This window comes from Borostomias antarcticus (genome assembly GCF_949987555.1).
Source record: "Borostomias antarcticus genome assembly, chromosome: 3".
In the NCBI taxonomy this organism is placed as follows: domain Eukaryota; kingdom Metazoa; phylum Chordata; class Actinopteri; order Stomiiformes; family Stomiidae; genus Borostomias; species Borostomias antarcticus.
In genome coordinates this window covers 9080289-9099633 of record NC_140236.1, presented here as the reverse complement: position 1 = coordinate 9099633, position 19345 = coordinate 9080289, and the positions used below count along the sequence as shown (strand labels likewise).

The window sequence follows — 19345 nt, the reverse complement described above, 5'->3', positions numbered from 1 at the left end:
TTCCTGCTGCTAACCCAGACGTAGCAGAGAGGACTTTGTGGGTACACGCCAGCCACTGCAGGCTGGTTCCAAACCAGGACGAGGCACCCGGCCCGAGGATTCAACAACCAAGATGCAATATCCTGTGTCACCACCAGGGCGAAAGCTCACTCTCTGGTCTCCTCAGATGAGAAATCAGACAAAGAATAATGCACTACTTTTCCTCATTGCTGTCAGGATGACAACTCTGACCACCACTCCAGCAAAACACAATCATGGGCCACCACACTGTGGCTTCCTCTGAGGAGGAGCTATTGAAAGAAGTGACCTTGCCTGTCACCTCCTTCCCAGGATCGTTATGGCAACATGGACAAGCGTTTGTCCTATTTGAATGTTGCACTCCACTTGACTGTTGGGTCTATACGGTAGACGAAGATGAATGGAAAATACTACATTCTACATATATAAGATTTGAAAGCAACAGAGATTTCCAGGTTATACGGTTGAAACTGTGACTGGAGTTTAGTTTAGAGTGTGTATAGAAGTATTGAAAATTCATAATTATAAAGTTGATCTTTGTAGAGCTGTTCCAGACTATTCTCAGGGGACTGTGTTTAACTGTGTTTAACTGCCCTGCACCTTACTACATCAACCAAGTATTAAAATGAAGCCTAACAGAATTGCATCCACAGGGCTGAACTTGAAAAGCGAGTTAAACAATTTGAAGTGACCTCTTCAATATATCACAGCATGTATTAATATTTTCAGATACAACACATAGATTAGGACAAATTAATGTTTTAAGCGATTTATGAGATGTGAAATTAAGGTTCAGAGAGCCATTCCAATTGACGTATTTTTGAGCTATAGGGAAATAGCGTATTCAACTTTAAATTGCAACAGTGTCATGGATTATTATGGATCATATGGTTATCTTGCTCATGTAATTTCCAGGATTAAGAAGATTGATCACACTCAAATGCAGGGAATTCATCAGCAATCAAACTAGACACCATAGAGCTGTCTCGAATTTTCAATTTAGTTTCAGTATATTATTTCTCTCATGAACGCATGACACATGATCGCACAATACCAAGTAATTTCAGCCTTAGCTACAGAAGTAAATTACATGGAAAAGATTGTGCTACAAAATAGACTTCCCTTACAGATAATACTGGCTATATCTGCTGTTCGGTTAGTTCAGATCCAAATGCTACATTGAGTTCCATGAAGCAAACGATAAAGGTATTCAGATCTTAGATAAGGTTCCTAAATGGAATGCTTTTGCAAGTCCTGGATATTCTCAAATATGTGTGTTTTCAGTTGTATGTATGTTCTTCATCGGTATTATTTTTTTTAAATATTCTTAAGTGTATGTTTAAATGCTGTTCCAGATATGCCTATGCTGCCTAAATAATGATAGAAAAAGTTAAATTTACTATTAATTCAATTCAAGATCTTAATGATGTCTGTGCCATTGACATTGACTATTTTGGAATATTTTGATACATAATCTGTTGGTTCTAATTTGAATTTAAGGGTTTTCCTCTAAAACAAAGAGGTTTTTTCCCACTCAGTCATGAATATATGATGTCTTAGATTAATAATCATGTTATCTTTTTACCTTGCTTATGCCAAATTAAGGTGAGGAGTTTTGGTATGTGATTGCATATGAGAAGAAAATGATCTTGGTGTGTTAAATAACTTTGAGTTTGTTAAATCTTTATTATGCTCCACCTAGTGGAGAAATAGATTGCTTCCTTTCCATATGTGTAGAATAGGGTTTTTGCCAAAGATGTTGGATTATTTTTATGATAGGCCTATTTTATAATTTGATTTCACATTGTTGATTCTTTCATTTCTATTATAGTTGTGGATATTTAATCCACAAAGTGGGGAATTGTGAATGAATTTCAAGTCTCAACAAAGTGTTTTGTTTTCCCCCTGGACTGTTATTCTAAACTTTGTAGTTCGTTCTCATTGATCAGTCTGTTAGAACTACAAATCCCTCCCTGTGTGACATCACTTCCCTGTCTTCCCCCTGAAACTGTCACTTCCTCTTTCTTTGTATAAGCTATCGACCTCTCCTCACGTTCTTCACTCTTGCCTGGAATCACTTCCGGTGCGAGGGTCCGACTCTGCAGAATCGTAACATAGAATAAACTATTGTACTTTGTTTAAAACCAGCTTGAGCGACCACTCAGCGTGTTCTTTGACAATCTAACTAAACAAGGATAAAAATCCTTTCACACTCTGCTACCCCGGGGCGACTGGTTGCCCCGTCACTCCGAGGCCCTTATGGTCGATCAACACCGTCACGGCTCTTCTCTGTCATGGCCCCGCAGTGGTGGAACAAACTGCCCACTGACGTCAGGACAGCAGAGTCGCTGCCCATCTTTTGTCACAGGCTCAAAACTCACCTCTTCAATAAATACTACAACGATCCTCCCTCTTAAGCACCTATTGTATTTTAGATTGCTATTCTTGCACTTTGCCTTCAGCACTTGATTATGCTCTTAGTCACTTGTTTTAGAAAGGAGATGCACTTGTGAGTTCTGGAAAGTTGTAATACATTGGCTTTTCCTACGTTAAATGCAATTATTGTTAGTCTCTTTGGATAAAAGTGTCTGCTAAATGACTGTAATGTAATATAATGTATTGTAATGTATTAAAACTATTAAATGCTCAATGCCATGAGATGGGTTTCAATGACACTGCTTGTCTCTAGATAATCTAGATTTTATTGGTTAGTGGGTCACCAAACATCTATCTTTAGTTCAAGTGATGTTGTAATCTCTTGGGTGTTATGTAACTCAAGTTTTTAAGCAAAACCAATTTACAAAGCTGATAATTCTCCATCAATCAACAACATTATGGGTAAGTCGTAAATGAGGCTCTACGTCCAAAATTCCAAACTATTTGCTAATTTTCAACAATTTAATATATGTCTTTGGAAATATCAATCAGAATAAGCATTCTAGCATGCCTCTATACCCCTCTGTTGGCCACGAGATCAGATTGAGCAGATTGAGCGTTTTTTCATATGCAAATGAGCTCAGCTAAGAGCAAGTTGGCAGGCTAGAGGACGAGGGCTGTTGATGGCGCTATGCTATCTCAAATATAGCTGGCTAGCCTGGACTCGTTGCCACACTCGATGCCACTGTGACAAATTTCATTGTCCTCTCTCCCTGACTAAACATGATAGTGCCCATGTTATCTCCACGGTTGCGGACACTGTTCGACTACAAACAATAAAAGCTAGATTCTGTAGGCCGAGGGGAATCGAATGATGTCCACTATTTAACATTTGATCATTTTTAATGACCGCTCGATGAACTAGAAGTCTACCAATTTCATTCCACTAACGTTACTCTAACACAGTGGTTCTTAACCTGGGTTCGATCGAACCCCAGGGGTTCGGTGAGTCTGTCTCAGGGGTTCGGCGGAGGTCAAGACACACACCCGACTCATGATTCGTGATGACACGCCCCGCTTGGCCATCATTGGCTGCAGGTGATCACGCTACATCGCTTGGCCTATCTGTGCTGCAGGGAATTTGGTGCGCTCAGTAGTCGACTTGTGACTGTCGTGATGGTACGTCGTGTGATTGTGAAAGGAACAGACTTTGTTGCGAAAATGACATGAGAGTGGCACTTGCCAAGGTGAAGCCGCGCATTTCTGAACTGGTCTCTGAAAGGCAACAGCAGAAGTCACACTGACTGCAGTAAATATTCATTATTATGTTTTTGTGTGAAAATCATGTTTGGATGGTTTTGTTCTTTGAACACAGTGATGTTGATGCACGGTTCATTTTGTGCACCAGTAAAATATATACCTATGTTTTGAATTTGAAAAAATCATATTTTATTTTTCCAATTAAGAAGGGTTCGGTGAATGCGCATATGAAACTGGTGGGGTTCAGTACCTCCAACAAGGTTAAGAACCACTGCTCTAACATATAATGAGACGAGCATCCGAGTTGCAGCAAAGGGTGAGTGTGTTAGCTAGCTAGCGTTAGTACTATATGCAAACAAACACACAGCATAATTACTTACCGTTTCTGCATATTTTTCATGGACAGTTGGCATTGCTTGATCATTCAGAAAGAGTTTATCTGAAAATCCTGCATTGTACTGACCCAGGTGGGAAAAGCAATCGGGCAAAAAAATGGCTAGCACACACTGCCAGTGTTTTGTTTATCCACTCAGCTCTTCTGTCCTTTGAGCTTGGGAGACCATCTGTACATCCAAGAACAGAGCATTTTCCGTGCGAAGACATTATGCTAGCCAGCGGGACCTGTAAATAATGACAGCCTTTATAGCCAGGTAAACAAATGCTGTGACGTAATTTGACACGGGAGATTTGAATGTCTTGCTGGGACTGACTTTTTTTCTAATGTTTTCATTTCAGCTGATCACAACAAAATGACTGTTGTTTCACTTCATATTTTGTGTTAGTAGGCCCATCAGAGACTCATGTATATGCAAAAACAATGAAAACTTTTGTTTTGCAAATGTGGACCCCATTAAGACTGTTCTGACTGTGCTTAATTATTACCACAGAAAAACATCTTTATTTTTTCTCAATGAGTCGCCCAGAAGCCCCTCACTCTACCAAGATGATCTCTGCCGTTCTGCCTCTCAGAGATTATAACGTCCTTAGCCACATGCACATCAGCATCGTATCTGTCACTCTAAACATATGCTAATAGCTCCTTTCCCCATGCTTTCTAATTATTAAACAGAAAGAGAGAAAGAGAGAGAGAGAGAGACTATGAAGATCATTCAATCACTCACATACTCACACAAATACACACACACTGAAATGAAATCATGGAAAACCATTGTGCTTTTCATTGCTGAGAAGTTTATTCACTTCAAAAAGGCAAGGCACAAGGTTAAGAAAGACTTTACATATTGTTGTCATGTGTAGGGCCAGAGGTCAGAAATACATAGGTTGTCATTGCAAAGCTGTGGGAGAGCAGGTTGGGGGGTGGGGGGGGGGACGGGGGTGAGGTTAAAGCACAAGCAGAGGTAACAGGGTCCTTCAGGCCTAGCCGAACTCTATGTCCTTGGTGGCACCAGTGATGGTGACGGTTTGCTCCAGCATGTCTCGCTCCAGAATATCCTCCTTAGTTCTGACAGTTCTGATGAGCATGGTGTTCTTCTCGGTTACCTCCGCTGCCTACTCCTGGTAGTCAGTGACGATGGCACCACCGTTTGCGATGCCATTGCTACCTGTGCCGTTTCCACCTGCGCCATTGCTATCTCCTCCATTTCCACCAGCTTTGTTATTAATGCACCATTGCTTACCCCAGTGCCACTGCTACCACCACGATTACCAGAGGCACCCTTAACACCTACCCTATTGCTACTGTACCAACCCCATTGTTACTGTACCTACTCCATTGCTACCTACTCCATTGTTACCTTCTACATTGCTACCTACTCCATTGCTACCTACCCCATTGTTACCTACATCATTGTTACCACGCCACTACCCATGCCTCTACTCACACCTCTGTCGAAGCCCCCAGCCCTACCACCAGCATCTCATATAGCCATGCCAACACTCACACTAGCACTAACGGCACTCATGCTGCTGCTCATCAGTGACAAGTTCGGCATCATGCCGGTGAGCCTGGAGTCTTCTCCCTCAATCAACTTCCTGTAGGTTATGATTTCTATCTCGAGAGACATCTTGACATTCAGAAGTTCCTGGTACTCACGCAAAAGTAGAGCCATTTTCGACTTAGTGGTCTGCAGCTCAAACTTCAGAGCCTCAATTCTAGCCTCAAGCTCTTCCAGTTCTTTCTTGTGCCTTTCTTGGACCTCGCGGATCTGGGCTTCAAGGGTGTAATTCTTGGTCTTCAGAGCCTCCAGGTCATGCTCTTTGTTCTGGATGTCCTTTTTGGCACTATTAATTTCTTCTCTTATGCTTCGAACCTGCTCCACACTTTTTGTTGACTTGCTGGTCAGGTCTTCAAACTTAGAGCTGTACCAGGTATCCATCTCCTGTAAATTTTTGGCTGCTATGTCATCATACTGAGTTTGAATTTGTTTGAGAGCTGTGGAGAGGTCGGGGAGAGTGAAGGCACTCTGGGAAGTAGTAAGGAGAGAGTAGATCTGCTTCATCAACTCTTCGATTTCCTGTTTCTGGACCCTCTGCAGGAACTTGATCTCCACCTCCAACTGCTCCAGCTGTTTCTCCAATGCGATGCGTGCGGAGGTGGCCGCATCCACATCCGGACGGAACACTTCCAAGTCCATCTCGGCCTGCTTCCTATGCTCAAATGCTTCCTCATATTTGTCCTTTAAAATCTCCAGTTGCCCGGCCATGGCCTCCTTAGCAGCTACAGCCAAGTCTCGCTGGACCTTCATTTGATCTGCAACCCTGATCAGATCCTTCAGCTGCTCCTCATACAGCCTGCGCAGGCCAGTGGAATTCAGGATCCTGCTCTTCAAGGCCTCGATCTCCGACTCCATCAGCTTGTTGTGCTGCTCCAGGGACCTGACCTTCTCAATGTAAGCAGCCAGTCTATCGTTGAGCAAAACCATCTCTTTGCGCTCGCTGCTACGTGTGCTCAGGAACTCTTGGTTTTCGGCGGCGGCGACGTCCAGGTTAATTGGAGCCTCCATTCCGTAACCGACACACAGAGATCCAGAATTTACACCGGCTATGGGGAGTGTGCGGGTAGACATGATGGTCCTCCGGCCCCTGCTCCCAGCACGCACACTGCTGGCTCCAGTAGCGGAGTAGCTGGCAGACCGATGGTGAGCATCTCTTCTAATGGGCGACGGGCTGGACACCCTGACCTGTACAGCCACGCTGCCGGCATCCTCAAAGTGGCGGCGGTAAGAAGAAATTCTCTCCAGACTGTGACTCATGATGCCGACAACTCTCGTCTAAGCTCTGGTAAAATCTTCACTTTGAGACCTGTGACTGGCTCTGCACTTCTGCTTTCCAATGTCCATCCCCAGGCCTTTTATACCCAGGCAGTGTGAGGCTGGCTCATCCCTATACATGACAAAACACCCCTGGAATCTTAACCTCTACATCATCAAGGGCCTGACCTGCCATGCAGATATCTGGCAGGAACCTGTGAAAAGTTGCAATAGCACTACTATGAAAGTGTGATCCAGTAAGACACAGCAGGAAACACATATTGTAAATGTACTGTACTAGCTGTACTTAATAAGCATGGATTCCCCTTGGCAAACCAAAGATCAATCAATTAATGTTCTCTCTTGAAAAGTAGGAACCACAGGAGTGAGGTCGTAAGGTAAATCATGTAAATCTGACCTTGATGTCATGCATTCTATTGGTCTCAGGCAGTGGCATGTTTTCAGGGTGTGGTTTTTCATTTCTGTAGACATTGATTGATAGAATGGAAGCTTATGTCCATTTACCTCAGACTTTACATACATGTGGGATGTGGGTTGATATATGGAAGATATCTCTGTAATGTGAAGTATGCAAATTACTGTTCATTCATCACCTAATAAAATTGCATTATGACACTCGCAGATACTTGTTTGTGCAGCAAGGATTCTAGTTAAATGTTGAGGGAAAGATGAATGTCCATGTATTCATTCTTATACTTGCATTCAACATGGTATTGTAGTTAAAATAATCGTACTGAGCCATGAAAATGTGAAATCTGTATCCATGTATCCTGCATTTTTACTTTCGCCCCAGCTACAATATAGCCTGGCTTCTCCAGACCCAATTCACAAAAATGCGAAGGGTCTGTAAATTTATTTTTGATTTCCAAGTGCCATTATCAACTGTCCGACCAAAATGTCTCTGGATGCAATTGGATAGACCTACAACCAATCAGAGCCACAGAATGTGGGTCTGTCATCGTATTATCTAGCAGGATTACATAAAAACTACCAGACCAATTTTCATGAAACTCGGTGGAGAGGTGTAGCATGGGCCAACTTAGAACCCATTAAATTTTTTGAAGCAGATCCAAGTCACAGGGTGGGTCCACGAGCAGTCCAAACACAGCCAACCATTCACCTCCATTCTTTTTTTGGCTCATTCATTGTCAATGGGGGAATTGAAACAGCCATATCTCGACATGGGCGACATGGGAAGGTTACAGAGACACAGTGTTTGGACTGGCATAAAGCTATTGAAAAGTCCAACTCAGACCTGAGTTGGACTTTGTATCCAGAGTTGGAGATCTGTATCTCCTACAGAGAAGAGCCCCCACCACTGCCAAGGGGCTCTCATCTTATGCAGCAAACAGCACCAGCACCCCCTTTGTAGGCTACCCCCTTAATCAGGGCCCTGCTGCCACTAGTCGATCTGGCTGCCGGGAGTTTTAAAAGCTGTCTGCTATATTTCTGGTTCCTCACAAACTTCTTCTCACTCTCAACAACTCGACTCGTCTGCGTTGTGTTGTTCAAGGGACCCTACTTCACCCACACTGGGTCTCGACCCCTGATCATCTGACTCCCAACGGCTGTTCTAACCAGCTACGCCACTGAAAAGTTAGCTATGCTAGTGGAGTGAGTTTCTCCAACTCAACTGGGTTACACTCAACCCCCTAGACTCGACTCCAGATGGTCAAGCTGAGCTGGATATCCGAGTCACGGCACCAGAGTAACCATTCTCAACTCGTCTGCGTTGTTTTTTCCAAGGCACCCTACTTCACTTTAGCTACTGCTGTTTGTTCTGTCATATCTGTCTTTTTCTGAAATAGTGTTGTTTGTTGCTGCTTGTGTTGTAGACCATCGTGTCTGCTTGGCTATGGTAGTAATGACAGGCCTGGTCTACACATGGCTTCAGTGTGTAGACTATATGGCTGTGTGGCTGTATTGGGCATCCAACACCACTGAATGTCAAATTGTGTATTAATTTGTCTTCTATCCTTGGTTGCCTGCTAGTGTAGTCCACCTTTCAACTACCTGGCAAAACCTACCTGGCAATTATTAGGGTTGGGTGGTGTAGATGGGACCCACAAGCAGACAGCAGGCAGGTAAAGCAGGTTCAAAAAGGTTTTAATTCCAAAAAGGCAAAAATAAACAGAGGAACACTGGGGAGCAATGCGCTAACATACACAATGAACAGACAGAGAACCAAGGAAACAGGGGGGCATATATACTCTGGGAGAACAATTAAGGAACAACGTACAGGTGTGCAACAAGACATAACCAGACACAGGTGCAGACAATCACCCAAAAAAGGACAAGGAGGGATTCCAAGCAAGACACCAAAACAAGGATAGAGGGAACTAGGACATAAGTTAAGGGAACAGGGAACAAATCTGGGACTGGAAATGGGACTGGGCAGGAAACTAGGGGAAACCAGGAGGGGGAGGTAAAGGGGCCCAGAGAACTAAAAGGAGGGACTGAGGGGACTAGAACTAGGGACAGGGAGTGGAGAGGGATTGGAGTGAATGGGACTAGTGGGGAACTGGTGGCTAGAGCTGGGGCAGGGAGGACACCAACCAACATAGAAGACAAGACAAGAGGCAGAACAAAACCTGGTGACAATGCAAACAATGTGTGCAAAAGTCTCTGGGGGGAGTGCAGGGGCAGTCACTGGGAGGGGAGGTGCTTATGGTCCAGGAGGGTCCAGGGGGCACAGGAGCTTTGGGGCAGTGGTCCAGGCCAGTAACAGGGGTTCAGAGTCCAGTGATCAGGGGGTGTATGGCCAGGACCATAACAGCAATAAACTGATTCAGATTCTTACTTTTTTATCCTTTATCTGACTGAGGTTTGAACAAACTATTGGTCAAACCCATGGCCCCGACCATGATTCTGAATTGCCTATCAGCAGTTGTGCTGCTTAAATATCAGCAGGTCACCGTTTAATGATAAAGCCATGGCACTGTCCATGGTGCTGAAATAGCACACCTCATTGCAATCCGCAGTTCTCCACATTCCGACCTTCCATCTCTGTATGTTTCCCCTTGGATCTGTCTTGCATCTCCATATATAAGGGTCCACTACAGGTCCACGCCCCTCTGCAATGAGCCGTCGGCTCCGCGCCTGACCTCCTCTGTCTCAAATCTCACACGGGGGAGTTATTGAGCGAAATGATGTTGTTGTTCTGTCAAATGACCCAAATTCAGACCTCATCAACTCCTTAGTGGTCCACCCACTTACATAGCACAGTAAGGGTAGGGCCTTCTCTGATGGAACACAGATGGTGGGACCCTCTCGAAAACGAGATGATTCATCTCAAGGGGTTTATCCCGTTACAATAAATTTTGATTATGGTGGCTCTCTAGAGAGAGAGAGAGAGAGAGAGAGAGAGAGAGAGAGTATGTGTGTGTGTATGTGTGTGTATGTGTGTGTGCACACGCACATGCGTTCGTGTGTGTGTGTGTGTATGAATGTCAGCTTACCTGTGTCCATGTGTGCACATTTATATTTATGTGTGTGTACGTTAACATAAAAAAAAACTAAAAAAACATCTGTTCTATTGTTTCCCACGCTCTTTCTGAGTCTGTGTGTCAGAGAGAGTCAGTATATGAGACTGTGTGTGAAGAACAAGACATCATAGTGAGGAGTAGGGGTTCATCTGCTAAGAAGTCAATGAGAGGATTTTAGCATATATTGCCTTGCGTCCTTCTCTTGTACTTCCTTTTAAGATGGCTGGGTGGGCTTGGGTGGTCTACACCATATTGGAGGCGTCGGTTGCTGTGGCATGTTGCCTGGGTAACGCGCTGGTGGTGTGTGCGGTGTGCGTCGGTGTCCGGAGTTCCCTCAGAGAGCCCACGTTCTGCTTCCTGGTTTCTTTGGCGGCGGACGACTTTCTGGTGGGCGTGGCCGCCGTGCCCCTGGCCGTGCTGTTGGACGGCTGGGTCTGTCTGACCCCTGAACTCTGCCTGCTGCTCAGCTGCGTGGTGCTGACCCAGGCCTCTGTGCTGTCGCTGCTGGCCATCGCAGTGGACCGTTACCTATGCGTGCACACACCCCTCAGGTGAGATACCTGCATGCCCACACACACACACACACACACACACACACACACACACACACGCCTACCTAGCTCCTACACCACTAATATGTTTGGTACAGTTGCTTGTGTGTTGCTTATGATGAACATTTCTGTAAGTAGTCTCTCTCTCTCTCTCTCTCTTCTGTTCCTTTCCTTTCTCAGGTACAAAGACATGGCCGCTCAGAGGAGTTTGTGGGTTGCCATTGTCCTCTGCTGGGCTGTCTCCTGTCTTCTGGGATTCACCCCTCTATTCGGCTGGAACAACTACACCAACCTGGCAACCCATGCTGCCAACACCACCACCACCACGTCTACCTCTTCCCTCACCTCCCCCACCCTTCCCCCCTGCACCTTCCTCTCTGTGGTCTCCCTCCCCTTGATGGTCTATTTCAACTTCCTGGGCTGTGTTCTGGCGCCCCTGCTGGTCATGACCCTGCTGTACGCCCGCGTCTTCTGGAGCCTACAGCGGCGTCTGTGGGACAGCCTTCCCCAGGCTAGGGCCTCCCTGCTCAGGGAGAGGAGGCTGGCGGGCTCCCTGGCCCTGCTGCTGTTTGCCGGCTGCTGGATGCCCCTGCACCTGATGAACTGCCTGCTGCTGTTCCGCGGTCCCCAGGCCGTCCCACAGGTGGCGCTGTACACAGGCAGGTAACATTCACAGTACCTGCTGGCACAGACGGTTGGTGGAGGAGTGTGATGGATTTGATGACAGAATATTAAAGAAAAAATACCAGTACTGTAAATATCAACAATCTCCCTTAAAGACAGACTACTGTAGTAGGTAGGTTGGCGTTTCTCTGTCTGTGGCACGATTATGTGGAGGAGCGGCTGCTGTATGAAGTTATCATTTGGCAGGTTGTGCTGATCAGGAACCTAGGCAATACAGTGTTGAGGGTTGTAATATTTTGGCCTGCAGCACAGTTATGATTTTATTAACGTAATGAGTAATTATGAATGATAACAAAGCGTCTTCCCCCATCTTGGATCACACACCCTCTCCCGGGACTTGCCAAGTTGCAGCAGAACACCAGTCGTATTTAGTATACCACCTAGCATCCGGTGTTGCTGGTGGTTATGTTGCCTACGTATTCACGACCATGTTAAATTTGAACTCCCACACTCTAAAAAATAATGGTCGCATATGCCGCCATTTTGGTTAGTCTCAAGCCCTGATGTGGGCTTTTGCCTCCCACAGGCACGCAAAGAAGTGTCATGTCAGTCCTATACCCACCCCTTAGTGTCATGACAGTGTCATGTCAATCTTATGCACTTACCTTAGTGTCATGACAATGTCATGTTAGTCTTATGCACTTCCCTTAGTGTCATGACAGTGTCATGTCAATATTATACACACCCCCTTAGTGTCATGACATGACATGTCAGTCCCCACCCCTTCAAATAAAGTGTTACCAACGTTAGTGATCACAATAGTAGGGTGTGGTTTAGGTGCAGCGCTACAGTTTGCTGTGTGGGTAACAGATTGAATCACTGATAGCCTATTTGTCGAACGGGTACTTTGCACTAGTCCTCAAGAATTCCAGAAAAATTACAGATTTTTGCAACCCTAAACACAACTAACCAATTTATTATGAACTTTTTTGATCTTAATATATACTTTTCATTTGACTGAACGATAACTAAGGCCATTCCATTGCACATCCTCAGGTATTCTGCTGTCCCATGCTAACTCGGCCATCAACCCAGTGGTCTATGCCTACCGCATCCCCAAGATCCAGCAGGCCTACGGCCATATATGGAGACGCTACGTGCAGGGGGCGGGCTGTTGCCACAGTGAGGAGCGTGGTGACAGGTCATTGACAGGCAGCGGAGCCAATCGCACAGTGGCGTGTGTTTCTGGCGTACGGATCACGCCCTAGGCAGCAGCAAGTGAAGAGTACCTCGGAAAGCTGTCTCCTAATACCTTTTTTCTATGACCATTCTGTCATTTTTGCTCTCCTGAACATTTTAATTAACTCTCCAACAATGTCAGTTCTGTGAAGGAGCACCGTGTGTGTTCTACTGATATTCCTTTGGCACCAGAATTCCTCTGAACCTCATTTTCCCTTTTGCCATTCTATTCCTCTCTGTCACTCCATGTTCTTCCCCTCTGATGCCACAAGAGGGCGCTCCTCACTAAGAGACTGTGTTCACTGGATCCTCGTCCTCTCAAAATCTTGACACATCAACATACAGATTCATTATTGGACAGACTTAGAGAAATTAATACTTCACAGAAGGAGACAATCAACACAATTGCACTCCGTTTGGAATTTATTCATTTTTTTTGTAATGTTTATTGCCTTGGACGGTATAAGAACAATGCTAATGGTGTTAATGTGCAATGCTAACACATTTTTACAGACTTACAACTGATTGACTTAATGTGACAATTAAATATACAGCCAATTGAAAAGAGGACAGGCTGTTATGTGTGTGTGTGTGTGTGTGTGTGTGTGTGTGTGTGTGTGTGTGTGTGTGTGTGTGTGTGTGTGTGAAAGAGAGAGAGAGAGAGAGAGAGAGTGCATACTTGGTGTGCATGTGCTGTGTGTTCACGTGTGTGTACATACACATATGCAGGTGTTTCACGTACATAGCCAACGCGTGTCTAACGATAAACCCGCTTGTGAGATAGGATCAGTGTGTCCTGCAGAACCATCATCATATCCAGTCTCATCCGGACAGTAGGTGGCGGTTGACGGTCGTCTAGTGAACTCCGCAGGGAAGGCAATAGACTGTATAGTTATCACCTGAGACGGGTGTGATCCCTCCCACCAAACTATACAACCTACTACCTCACCCTGCTAGAGTGCAAGGGAACAGCTCCCACCCACAGCTGAGAGCTCAGGAACATTGGGTCCTTAGTGGATTATGTAACCCGAGAGGCGTTGCCTTTGACGTTAACGGCCACAGAAACATCATCTATAGAGGCACGTGGATACGAGTATAGAGGCACCTAATCTTACGTGAGTGCTGGCCTCCGGACAAATGTAATCTATGAGATACAACACAGTATAAGCATTTCAAAATACATAATACTATTTGGTTGCAGACCAAAGATGGATTCAGTGTGCTTAGATCCGGCCCCAATTCGATCTAGCTTGATTGGGCGACTTGGCTGTCTGTCCGGGATGGCTGGTTGCTGGTTGGCTGACTCAGCTGTCTCCTTAGGAAAGACAGTAGATTGGATAGTTATCTCAGAGGGAGGTTCCACGCCCCCACAACTATTCAATCTACTACCTCAGCCCCAAGGACAGCAAACATCACACGACATCACTCCAGGTAATAAGCACCGGTGATACACCTGGAGGGATAGGGAGAGAGACAAAACAGAGAGAAGGTGGTTAGCTCAACTGTAGTTTGATTAGTGTCACACGTGGACTAGGTGAGCACAAAAGCTATTGTTTCGAGTGTAATAGTCAAACCAGACTGGAGTCAGCTAAGGAGGGGGTAGATTTCTGGATTGAGTATTTGATGTTAGGAGAGTCTTCTCTGCAACCGTACGGTGTGCCCAAACTCGACTCCCCCCCCCCCCCAGAGTTGAATGTGGCATTTTACAAGGTCTTTCCTCTCCGTCTTTCTCCTCAGCCTCTGCTTGAATCGGCCCTTGGAAACGGTTCAAAACCAGGACTTTAGCGCTTAGCAACTGTGGTCTCCGCCTGCCAAAACGTTGGGAAATGTTTAACACCTCGATAGAGAGAGGAAGACCCTGAAAGAGACGTACACACACACACACACGTCGGTATGTCCTTTCCGAATCTGGCACAAGACAAGACACAACGTAAAATTGAGAACACCAAAATCGAAAATCCACATAAATGCACCGACAGAAAATGAACGGCGAGCAAAATCGCTAACGTGTGAAAGCCCGAGGAATAACTCACTGGCTTCCCCAGACTCTGGCATGTGATCGAGAGGCGGAGCAGAAAAAAAAGCTGCCGATTCTGTGCCAGGAATTTGTTTCCGTTTTTGCCAAAAAACTGAGCTCATTCCAGCAGGCTAGCCCTGAGCAGGCTGGCTGCTGTTTCCTCAGACGGAGGTACACACACGCACACACACACACACACACACACACACACACACACAGATGCCTGCAAATATGGCTGCCACCAGCTGCCTCCGATTGAACACAAAGCTGGGATTCTGCTCCCTAAACAAAACAGGGAAACACAAAATGGCGCCCGTTGTGTCGGCCATTTTAGATGGGGATTTTAAACCAGTGTTAAGCACGTACCTGTCAGTTTCCCCAAAGCCTCCTCTAATGAGAAGCCTAGGTGTGTCTGTCTGCTGAGGAGAGTGACAGAGAAATGCCAGAGAGGGAGGGAGAGCCAACAGCAGCAAGCGAACTCACTCAAAATGGCGGGGATACGCCCTTTTGGCAAAAGACGACTTGCACTGTATCACAAGAACCGAACCATGCGGTACACTTAACCCTCACTGAGCAGTCAGCCACAAAATGGAATCAATACATGACATCAGAAATGAAAACACATTTACAAACTCCCACATGAGTCTCCCACACCACGGCTGCTGATGGAGCAAACAGGGAAACATATTTTGCTCTTAAAAAAAAGAAGAAAAAAAGGTCATAATAAGGTTGAGGATAATGTAATCTAACTCGAGTAAAACGGTTTCAAACCATCGATTACAATTTGATTCCAGTCGAACACAGCCCTGCATATCCAATGGTGAGTCTTTCGAGATACCAGCTGAAACGTCATCAGAACAGAGAGAGAGAGAGAGAGGAGATGGGGGGGGCATACCGAGGAAGAGGGGAGACTGCAAGTGTCTCCCCTGGCACAGCAATGGAAGGGGTTAATGAGTGTGCCAGACTAGATGCCAGGCCTGGAAGTGAGGGGCGGGGTGGTGTGTGTGTGTGTGTGTGTGTGGTGGGGGGGGGGTTCTACTTTGCATAAATTAGCATGAGAGGCACGGCCCCTAGAGACGTGGACCAGTCCCTCTTTAGCATGCAGAAGACCCCTCCTCTGATTGCACCAGACAGACAGACAAGGGGGGGGGGGGTTGGCACTGTGCCCAACTCTGCCACCATAGCCCTGCCAAATCTACACACACACACACACCATGGTTGGTTGCCAAGAGCTCTCGGTCGGGAGTAGCAATAGATATTGTCTGGACGTGGGCGTGCGAGATAGGGAGATGGAGGGAGGTTAAGTAAGGGGCAGGAGAGACAGAGAAGACAGAGAGGGCATTAAAGGGGAAAGTTGAATGTTTTAAGAATTCTTAGAAAAGCAAGTTTAAGCTGAAATATTTTGCCAATAGTTGGATAATTTATCACATTTACTGTTTACCATTTAGCTACGGAGCTAGAAGAAGAAGAAGAAGCCGTACCTCGCACTTTAACCCACACAGAAAGTGACTCATGCAAGCCAATTGTGCAGGTTTATTTTTAACACTTCTGTCTCTTGTCACTGGCCTTGTTGTATTTTTCTGGGCCGGTTCCAAACTGTGAAGCTATATTCCGTCATTCCATTCCAGCAGCAGGCGTGGACGGTCATGTGAGTAGCGTTATGATCTGGCCATCGCTTTGAGCTATCACTGATGCATAATCAGGACTCCACATACATACAAACACTGTATACACACGCTCTCTCAAACACACACATTATATACACACACACACACACACACACACACACACTCTCACACTGTACTACACACACTCTCTCAAACACATGCATTTGACATAAACCAGTGGAGAAGCTGCATGTGTGCATGTGCAAGATCATTCTATTTGCTAGAAAGTTGAACAAAGACCCAAGTCTTGTCCATATAGTAAGTCTAATTCCATCTCCCCCCAGGCCGAGCAGAGCAGGCAGCCTACTACAGTATGTCAGCGTAGAAATGTAATGTGTGATCAAATTGCTACTTTACACGTTGAATGAAAAGCAGCATTTGTAAAAAGGAAAAGCCTTGTGTCCTCAGCTGGCCCTGTGATATCTGTCTTCCCTCGTGGGCCGATCAGGAAATGTTTTTCTGTGCCTGATTTCCTGCTAATTCAGCCAACGATGACAACACCGCGCTGTAGCCCAGCTTTCCAAAACACCACACATCAGCGGTGTGAAACTGTGGTCACACGTCACATAACGCTCTCTCAGATACCAGCACACAGTGCATTTGTTTTTTTCCGAGACCCCATGTTCATTGTTTTTTGGCTTCATCCACAAACCACGAAGTACGTTCGATTTTTGTAGAGTAACCTGTCATGTATTTGAGGGGAGTACTTTTTGAGAATATTGCATTTACATTCTCTTCCCCTTGTAGTCAATCACATGCAGCATCAGGGCTATGCTAATGCTATGCTAAAAGGAGAGGTAGGTACGAGAACAGAAGGCGTCTTGCTGTATCTTGGTGAATATCAGGTTCACAATGCTACAACACTCTCATATTTTCACTGTTTGCAACCAAACCAGATGAGGAGTGTGTGAATAAAAACAACCATAAAAAACGTGTTCAGGTGCAAGACGTCACCCCTGATGTCTCCCAAACTATGCCACAAAGACACTCAGACGCTGATGACACACCGTCCCTCTGTTGCAGACACAAAATGGCTGCCTTACTGCATTAGTCTGCTAATGCAGGCATTATCAGCATATTATCGACATATCGTAATCATTATAAAGAGCTCTCTAGAATATGTTGTCGGATCACCCATGGAAACAGCACGCTTCTCTTGTTTCTCTCACTTTGTTTTCGTGGATCAAAAGCGGCATCGAAAGGCAGAGACACGTCGCTGAAACAATAGGCCTTAGCTCCTTCTCCTGCAGGCTCACAAGGATACGGCAATCAGCGGATTTACACCCCACCCAGTCCAAAAGAGGTAAACACACGAATCAATTACCAAAATCCCCCAACACGCACGCAGCGTGTTCCGTTGCCAAAAAATAACCGAAAAAGGAAGAAGAAGATGTTTTCTCCCGGAAGACAGAGGCAGGGAAATATCTATTGGATCGCCCCGGTCGGTCCGCGACAGAAGATGAATGCTTGGCACCGCCACAACCGTGGGGGAACCAGGCGATTGGTACAGGTTCTTGTGGGTCTCTCTCTCTCTCTCTCTCTCCCTCTCTCTCTCTGTCTGTCTCTGTCTCTCTCTCTCTGTCTCTGTCTCAGAGTCTGGTGCCAAGAAACGGGCAGCGTCTGTGTGCCAGGCAGAATTTCAATGAGGCGAGGAAGGCGGTGGCAAGCGTGAAAGGATGGGGGAAGATGGTGGTGGTGGGCAGAGGGAGGGGGGGGGCAGTTGGCAGGGGACGAATGCCACACAATCAATGGCACCTATGACGGATGCAGGCAATTAAAATCGTGAATTGAGACAATCATTTTTAACAATGGGGGGGTGGGGGCTCCCCCCCATCCTAACATGGGAGAGTAATATTGTCTGGTCATCTGTCTGTTGTGGAGGAGAATGGGGGGGCTTCTCATTAGTCTCAACTCTCGGTTGGCATTGCTTTTTCATGCCCTTCCCCAAGGATTGCCTGCTTTTTGCATTAGGAGTATGTGTGTGTGTGTGTGTGAGTGTGTGTGCTGAACTCATTCTTTACCTGCTTGTATCTCTCCTTGTATGTCCGCATGAATACACACACACTGATTCAGTGCTGAGAAGGAAGACAAATCTGTAAGTGCCTGATTTAATTAAACAACCGGAGACAGCAGGTGACACCAAAAAGCTCGTCTTGACTGACCAGCTCATTGTTGTAGTAGTGCTTACCTAAAACCTAACCACAAGTTGAATACCGAGCCCTAACCATTACCAACCACTACCCTAACCCTGCCATCTTAATGCCTAATCCTAACCTACATAATAACGACACAGAAAATCTAAAAAGTGACCCAAAATAAACACATTTTGTCAAAATAGGAAACAACATGTACCCTTCTGACACCATGGCCTGGTGTCAGAAGGGTACATGTTTAAATGATAATTGACAACATCTTGATGGTATCCTCTCATCTCCCTCATTCCAGTCCCAGAATGCCTGGTGGATATTGGCTCCTATCTAGTTGGTCTAGTAGGTTTGTGGTTGCCACGGTTTCTCAATACTGTTGCCTGGCATGTTCTCACTCTAAAACATGTCTCTGCTAGCCATGCGGGGTCATATCTCACTGCACTCACACACACACACACATACACACACACACACACATCTGAACACACACACATACTTGAACACACATACATACTAAAGTATTCACTTGAAGGTGCACACACACACACACAACACTATATAAACACACTCAACCTTCCTGACACCCATTTAAGTCTACCAAATAATTATAGTATGAACAATAAATGTAACGTGTGTGTGTGTGTTTGTGTGCAAACGTGTGAGTGTTTTTTAGAGTGTGCTAGGGTTAAACCGCCGCCTCCGCTTCCTGCTAGCCGAGCCACTTCCTGTTG

At 45.6% G+C, this 19345-nt stretch overlaps 2 protein-coding genes across 2 annotated transcripts in view; one reads left to right on the top strand and one right to left on the bottom strand.

Moving 5' to 3' along the window:
• Window positions 1–5031: 5031 nt before the first annotated feature.
• LOC311307173 (desmin-like) lies at window positions 5032–6866 on the bottom strand (the record flags this gene model as incomplete). Its single annotated transcript, XM_084435973.1, has 2 exons — window positions 5032–5163; window positions 5568–6866. 2 exons carry the CDS (start codon window positions 6864–6866, stop codon window positions 5032–5034), a joined length of 1431 nt encoding a protein of 476 aa, XP_084292099.1.
• A 3722-nt stretch (window positions 6867–10588) lies between these two features.
• LOC311307172 (adenosine receptor A3) overlaps window positions 10589–19345 on the top strand; it is a gene marked incomplete at both ends in the record, with an annotated part of 24564 nt that continues 15807 nt past the window's right edge. The window contains 3 exons of the mRNA XM_084435972.1: window positions 10589–10920; window positions 11101–11579; window positions 12601–12726. Coding sequence (XP_084292098.1) covers window positions 10589–10920; window positions 11101–11579; window positions 12601–12726 — 937 coding nt within the window. The remainder of the gene's footprint in view (window positions 10921–11100; window positions 11580–12600; window positions 12727–19345) is intronic.